General features: G+C 40.4%; 1 protein-coding gene across 1 annotated transcript in view; it reads right to left on the reverse strand.

Annotated features, from left to right (window-relative positions):
* Nucleotides 1–1,138: 1,138 nt before the first annotated feature.
* The window catches only part of LOC123031349 (histone-arginine methyltransferase CARM1-like), a 79,551-nt gene continuing 72,367 nt past the window's right edge, over nucleotides 1,139–8,322 (reverse strand). Inside the window, exons 12-13 of the mRNA XM_044446208.1 lie at nucleotides 4,797–4,886; nucleotides 1,139–2,380 (exon numbers count right to left, since the gene is read on the reverse strand). Coding sequence (XP_044302143.1) covers nucleotides 2,371–2,380; nucleotides 4,797–4,886 — 100 coding nt within the window. The 3' untranslated portion in view covers nucleotides 1,139–2,370. The remainder of the gene's footprint in view (nucleotides 2,381–4,796; nucleotides 4,887–8,322) is intronic.

The raw sequence follows: 8,322 nt of genomic DNA on the forward strand, positions 1-8,322 counted from the left end.
CCAAAGGTAATAGATTACCTGATCAACAGGGTAGATGCAAACAGCCCACCACTGCTTCAGTGGGGTGCTCAAGAGGGGATGCATGAACTGTCAAGAATTCAGATTTTTCAAAGCTACAGCGTGTCAATAGAAAAAGTGTGATAAGCTACGTAAACTCACTTGGTGGTACAGAGATCCTAGCCAGTGGCTGGGGAGATATAATAGCAGCTCTACTCTGACACATGCTTGATTATTGTTAGTGTAGTCCAGAAGCAAGGAGCAATCTCTTCACCTTGCCCTTCCATCTAAAATTAAAGAGCAGTTAATTAGGAATTCACGTCTAATCTGGCTGTTAGTTGGAAAGTCAAGGAATTCACATATATTCAAGTCCCTGAGATGCTTTTTCACCTCCGGCCAGCAGCTGGAAGCCAAGTGGATCAAGCAACACATTTTTAAGAGAGTAGGAAGGTAGCTGAGCTTCATTTGTCCTAGCCAATGCATGTCCGGCCTCATGTGTGTCCCGCTTCTCATACTCCCTGCCCCCTACCCCGCTGCAGAGTGCTGCTGTAAATAATCACTAGCAGAATCCTAGGGAATGACTCTACACTTCAGTTAGATCTTCAGGGCTAAATAGATAGGACAACATTCCTGTTGGCCAGTAGAGGTATTCAATTATTTTATTTATTTTTCGATTTATAGCCTGGCCTTTTCCTACAAAGGGCTCAAGGCAGCTTACATCATTCTCCTCCTCTATCTTATCCCCACAACAACAACCCTGTGAGGTAGGTTGGGCTGAGAGTCTGTGACTGGCCCAGTTGGCTCCATGGCTGAGCAGGGACTAGAACCCAGATCGTCTGAGTCCCAGTCCCAGCTCTTAACCACTATGCCACACTGGCTCTCATCCTCCTTTTCATTTTAGCAACTGCAATGACATGGGGGCAACACAGTCAAACTAGAAGCAACACCTGGAGGACTCGACAGGTGGGAATTGAGGAGGGACGAATTCCAAAATAAACTCTTAGTGAAACAGGCTGCAACTTCATTATATTTTGTATGTAAAATTTATTGGAAAGATTAAATGTACAATTGCAATTTTTAATCTACATAATACATGAAATATACAGAGACACGGATGCAGAGAAGTTATTCTGCTGTTGCCCTTCTTCATAAAGTTTATTCTAAGTGTCTGTGAAGATTGACTTGTTAATTTAGTCAGGCAGTCCAGAATTGCATTTTCCAACCATTAAAATAATGCAAGTCAGGTAATGAACCTAGCGCCATATTGCTATGAGACAGAAATGGTTTATGGTTGGTCAGCTGGGAATAAACTCCAGATACAAGAATATATCCTGGAAATACTGAAAAAGGGCTAAGTGGGAGCTTGGCATATTGTTCACATTACTTCTGTACATTCCATACTTGTATAGAAACATGAGGTAGGTTTTGTTAACAATATTTTTTAATGTGGGGTGGGGTGGGGTGGGGTGGGGTGGGGGATGAAACAAAAACTCAGGGTGTGCCAGTGTTCGAGAGAGAAATCAAAGGCAAACCCTGCCCATCAGATCCTCATGCTTTTCTGATCAAACAGAACAAGAATGCAGCAGGCAGGGTTCAAGATTCTCCTGAGCACCTGAGATTCTCTTGCGCAAGGGATGGGTCCAGCCCATTCCACTGTGCAAGCAGAACCCACCCCTTGTGCAACAGAGCCTTAGTGTCTCCCAGAGGACGCCCCACAATGGGCAACATGCTCATTTCTCAGTAGGGGCAGGTCAGCAGACTTCTCTTATGTAAGCTCCACCAGCCTGACCTGTTTCAGAAATGAATTGTCTGATTGTCCCTAGAAGCACTAAATCTTCTTTCCTCAAGTGAAAGTATCAATTGTGGATGGGAATTGGCATGGCACATTGGATTCCGCCCTGTAATTCAACACTCCAATCCTGTACACCAGCCTTCCCCAACCAGACACCCAAACCATAATTCCCATCAATTCTACCAGGTATGGTAAATGGTCAGATATGTTAGGAGCTGTATTTCAAAACATCTGGAGAGCACCAGCTTGGGGAAGGCTGCTATATACATTTACTTTTCCCCAGTGGTTTCAATGGGAGAAATTTTAAAGAAAAAGTACTAGCCCGGGTAATATCCTTTAGCACAGTGGGGAAATTTTCCAGAAGAACATGTTTGAAAACTGCGATGTCAGTTTGAAAAAGTAGGGAAACTGCACAAGCATCATCTGTTTATATAATCTGCATGAAATATTTTCTTTTGATATGTACACACAGATTTCACAAAAGCAGCAGCATTTTCAATATTCTCACTTTCAATGCCACATAGGCTACTTGGTTTGGTTGTAATCCTGGTTGTTCTTCCAGCGGGTGTTTATTGTATCATCTAAGCATACCTGAATTAAAAAAAAAAGTTGTATGACATGCACAGTCATTACAGAGTTGTAGCTGTAAAGAATAAAGCAGGAGAGAACATTGGGTGTTACTTTTTCTAGAACCAAAAGTGGAAAATAACTTTTAGCAGATCCATTTCTGCTAATGGAAAAGCTATAGCCAGATCCATACCATCATTGAGCTTGCTATCTGCTGATGCACTAGCATCAAGCATCGCCAGAGGTATTGAGTTGCCTACTGGCCCAAGCTTTGCACATACATCTGCAGCCCTCAGCCCCGCATGAACAGCTGTTTCGGCGTATGGGTATCTTTCCTCTCAAACCTAATGTTCCATGTGACTTGCAATTTAATTAAAACATAGGCTACCTTCCTTCATATTTTCTTTTTGTCACTCATTCCAGGTGGAGAAAAAGTTGCAAAACATAAATGGCTACAGCTCTACAACCTAAAAATTAAAGCTCACACCTGCAGTTTCAACAGTGCTTAGCAATGTACGGCTAGTAGCGACCTTGAATGATCTGGCTGATGCACAACCTTGGGATCATCCCATGTCTGCCTGCCTTGACAGACATTTTGACTATGGCATTGGTACAATGAACCAATCTGGGACCTCTGTGGGATTTTTTTTTTTTTTTTTTTTTTTTTGCTTTGGCCTTAGGATCTAATCCTCCTCCCATATGTCAGTCTCAGTTCACTCTGCAGTACTTGATACTTTCACTTCATCTATTTTGAGATGAAAATTTGTAAGCTCGCATAAATCTTACATATTGCAAACAAAAGTCATGCAACAAAAGGAAAAGCAACAATATTTGGATATATTTTCCAATATATCAGGAAAAAGAAACCATTTCTAAGGTTGTACCTGTATGAATCAAGCCCCATTGCAATCCTATGCCCCCAAATGCATGTTTCTTTCCCCTGTAAAATGTGTCCAATATGTGTTTCCCAATTGCTCAACAATGTCTAAATATTTTCTTCTCTCAAAAGTGCTAGAATGACCTGCCAGTGCATGCACATAGTGGAGGCAGGTTTATTTCTAACACATAAAATAAAGCCTTCCCCTGTGAGAAATAGCTAAAATTTGCAGGGGACAAGCTAACACTAAAATACGAGACTAGACAGTCAAAGTTATTATGGGCAACTGCAAAATAGTTAAGTAGTTACAGTAGATGAAAACTTTCTAGAGCTTAATATATGTTAAATAGGGTTTAAAATTGCAAACTGCAAAAAGGTGGTCTTGCATAGTAGCAGTCTTTAGAAAAAGATGCAATTTCTATCATTAATGAGAAAGAACAGGATGGAAGTATTTAAACCCTTCCTCAAATGATAGTTACTTAAATGATGCTGTAGAGCGGAAAGTATTTTATGTGACAGCACTTTTAGCCAGAGCAGAGGTGAAGGAAGTAAATTTTACAAACAGTTTTCCTTGTTGAAAAGACCTCCCTCCTCATTTTTCTCACTGGAGAGGGATTTGAAGGGGCACAGAAGTGAGGAGGCAACACATCAGTAGATTAGAAAATGAGCCAATGCTTTGTGTTTTGCAGTACAGCAAGACGGGGTGACTGGTCTGATGCACATTTAGTGTTTGAATGCCATTCTGATGTTCATCCAAACCGCGCATCCAGACAGATGCAGTTGAGTGAGGGATGCTTCCAGCCAGATGGCTTCTAGCACTGCTGAACAAAATACACCATGCAACCCTTCTATCTTCCTCTCCTTAACAAATTTTCTGTGGTAAGAAAAAAGGCAGGAGAAGTGGTGGGAAAACATGGGAAGGTTCCAAATGGAAACTCCCATAGGATTCTACGAATGATGGAGGGCATAGTACAGTACAAGTCTTGTCTAGAAACGAGATGCGTCCTCAGGCTATCACATTGCAGGCAACATGGCTTCATTTGCCCTCACTGAAATCACCACACAACTGCATGGCTTCTGATGTTGCCATGTTTGCAGTGTGATGTTGATTGTTAGGATCATATAGCAAGGAGGAATCAAACCTAACAAATCTGGGACAAATGGCACCTGCAGTAGTAGCCAATTGGCTATACAAGGAGACAAGAAAAAGTAAAGATGTTCACAAGGGCAGGGGGCAGGGGGGATTTAAAGGAGAGACACCTTTAAATCACACTTCTTGCCTCAAAAATGTCCAAGAGCAAAACATTCTTCACAGCTCTAATTTTTACACTGAAAGTCTCAGAAGCAAAGCAGCACTTTAAGAAAGAGTGAAGATTCACATGATGGGTACATAAGCAATATCTGTATTTACTAAAATTGGGAGGGATAAATGTTAACAAATAATAGATTTTCCATAGAAGAGGCAGTATCAGATGCCTGCTTAGCCATAGTAAATTAAAGATTTCTTTAGCCAAATGTACAGTTCAGTAGTAATCATGAATTTTAGCCAAGAGTATTTCTTACCTAAAAAATGGATTCTTTAAATCAAGGACATTGCCTGATTTAAAACCTGTTTCTTCCACTACAGCAACAATCTGGATGTCGTAGCTTTGCCTGTATCATAAATAAGAAATAGCATTGAAAAAAATCAAGAGTTTTTTAAGAGCTGGAAACAAGGCCTCCCAAGACTCACTTTATGTGTAGTATCTATTTGGCTGCTCTTTTGGATCCTTCTAGGCTAGAAGGTCCAGGAGTCCGTGACAGAGATTATGTCAAGACTCAATGCTGTGGGTGTGTCCAGATGGAAGGTTCCTTACAATACCATTCAAAACGCATTGTGCAGCATTTTGTCTTTTCTTCCTTAACAGATTGGGTTTTTTCCTGGTAATTGGAAAGAATGGAAGAAGTGGTAGGAAAACATGAGAAAGCTGTGACTAGAAGATGTGGACCCTGGTTAAATTCTATAACCCTAAGTACCTTGTTTCTCTTTACCCAAATTCTGAAGCACCAAATCAGAGTCTGAGTTGAATCCTGTGTTCACAGCACACTTATAACACACACACTCTCTCTCTCTTCAGGCATTAATGTAAGAGCTTGCTGTTCCCACCTTGTCTTCATATTTTCTGTCAACCTGTACTCATGGAATGTGATTTCCACAGGGGTTCTACACAATTCTGAATGCTGGAAAACAGCTCTCATTCGCAAAAAGTCACCCTCCATGCAGAAAGGGTGGACACAATTGCGCTCCCCAACACACACAGTCACGCACTTCACACATTTACTCTTCTTGGGTTGATCACACCAGAATAGGGTTATACACAAACCTAGACACACGTACCAACCTGAGAACTCAGCCTAACTCTTCACACATCTGATGTGGACTGTGGGCCACAAAACCATATGCAATAATAAATTAGTTTTTGCCCTGGATCTTTTTTTTTTTTTGCTTTTGCTGCAACAGACTATCATGGCTCTATAGGTTTCTTTTTTCCTTTTAAGAACCAGCAACATTTTGACTTATGAGTCTCAGGGACTGAGGTGTTAGAGAAATAGGAAATCTATTAAGAACCCATGGGGTTTTGTTTCCTTGTATAACTTTTGCATGCCAAAATGCTTTGTAGTTCTCAAACCATTAATTTGGTCAAAGTATCCATGAAATGCATATGCATAGTTCCTCAGGATCAGGTTTGTACACAAGGAAGGAGCCAAGATGCCTGGCCTTTAATGAAAGTTTTGGCAAACAAATCATATTGCTATAGAGACCGTTTTGTAAACAAGTGGGATTACAATGGTAGATGTAGCATCATGTGATGGAAAACTCTGGTTCTCTTAACCCACTAAGTAATTGATACTCTTCACCTTAGAAAGGAAGGAATTAAATATGAGCAATAGGACTCCTTTATGGAAAAGCCTTTTAAGCAGAAAGCTTGGAACACTGAAAGCCACATGGTAGCTATTTACTGTGGAAATGAATGAAGGACTTTGATTGCATTACTAAAACCTCTGATTTGGGCAATGTGTAACCAGAACAATTTATTTTTAAAAATTCAGTGGATGTTCTTCATCCATTTATGGACACACATGTATAAGAAAATGACATCAAAATGCAAACAATGGTACTGTGTTATCCTGCACTGTAAGCTGCTTTCGTCCCCATTTTGTGCAGAAATCAGAATATGCATAAAATAAACAGGCTTCCAAACTTTTGATCAAATTCCAACCAAGTACAATTGGTTATTTTTTTCTGACAAATGCACCCAAGTGATAACATAGAGATGCACATATCCATTCTATAAACATAACTTGTGCTTTCATTCTTTCCTTAGGTAGTGAGCCTCTGCTTATTGTTGTGAAGAATATTGTAATGGACTAAAATTATAATGAGTTACCTTCTTTTTAAGTGATCTTATGTTATTATGTACAGCTTTAAAAAGACTTTTACTGCAACAATAACCTAACATCGCATGCTACACCCCTCGCTGATACACTCAGCTACTCTGCTGTGCTAAACTTGCTCCTGCGGCAATAAGAATTAATTGAATCCTTTCTTTCTTGGTTACAGTCTCCCAATGTTGTTGCTATATGCCATCAGGTCATCTCCAACTTACAACAACCCTATGAATAAAAGCCTCCCAAAACGTCCTGTCCATGACCGCTCCACTCAGCTCTCTCACAAGGCTGTGGCTTCCTTTATGGATTCAGCCATTCAGTATCTAGTCTTTCCCTCTGTCTTCTGCCTTTGACTTTCCCTAACATGATTGTCTTCTCTAGTTTGTCTTGTTTCCTCATGATGTATCAGAAGTATGACAGCTTCGGTTTTGCCATTTTTGCCTCTAGGGAAAGCTCTGGATTGATTTGATCCAAGACCCAGTTGTTTGTCTTTCTGTCAGTCCTGGGTATTCACAAAGCTCTCTCCCAGCACCATGTTTCAAACACATCAATTTTCTTCCTATCTGCTTTCTTAACTGTCCAGTTTTCACACCATACACTGTGATTGAGAATACAATTGATTGGATGATCTTGACCTTGGGCTCCAGTAAAACATCCTTACACTTGATGGTATTTCTAGTTCCTTCATTGGTGCTCTTCCAAGTCTCAGTCTTTTTTAAATTACTTGGATGCAGTCTCTCTTTGAATTGATGACTGAGCCAAGGTATGTGAAATCTTTACAATTTTGATTTCTTCATTATTAATAGTAAAGTCATGTAATTCTTCTGTGGGCATGACTTTTGCTTCCCAATGGCCCAATATAAAAGGAGTAGGAAGATACTAGTGCGTGGAAAATTTCATGAATGGCTTTGCTATTCTTTGACTTGTGCCTGATTTCAGTTCAGATTCTCATTGGCATCTTCTGTTTAAGCAATTTTACCATTTCCTTGCTGAGATCCAGCCCTTTACCAGGATTCTCTCAGAAACAGCCTTCTATTTGGGTTTTCAAAACTGCAAGGAGCTCCATGTCTGGGCTAGTGCTTAACTATCACAGCTTCACAGAGTAAAAAACTGTTGAAGATGACTGGAAAATAACCAAAATTATCCCATACAAATAAAATGCCTACACACTATGAAAAATGGTTAGCTGGAATTCAGAAAAAAAAAGAACTCCTGACCTAAATAAATTTTCAACAGGTGCCAGTCAGCCCAGGTACAACACATATGGATGCCTCCAAAATGACTGGTGTTTTGATTTCTTTATTCTAGAGAAGTTTTTGCTCTGCAATGCTTCCAGATGGAGACAATTCCTATCATCTTGACTAAGGTGGATGAACTGGAAGTCCAATAACATCTGGACATTGTCCTGATCTGTGCTTTCTTGGAGATCACAAGTAAGCCCTGCCAGCTGGGGACTTCTCTACATGAGGCAGCCCACCTGCATTTTACTGAGTGTTCCTCTTCTGTTTTCTTTGCAGGAGTGACCCTCATACAAGACTTCTTTTCTTCTCTGCCTTTCTATATGTTCCATTACACAACACAAGGTGGTGCTGTGGTACAGAGCAGAATTACAAAGGGCAAATAATGGTACCATCTAGGAAAATGCCAGACTTTCCTCCTC

Source organism: Varanus komodoensis, unplaced genomic scaffold (assembly GCF_004798865.1).
Source record: "Varanus komodoensis strain SLA01 unplaced genomic scaffold, ASM479886v1 scaffold5, whole genome shotgun sequence".
Lineage (NCBI taxonomy): Eukaryota > Metazoa > Chordata > Lepidosauria > Squamata > Varanidae > Varanus > Varanus komodoensis.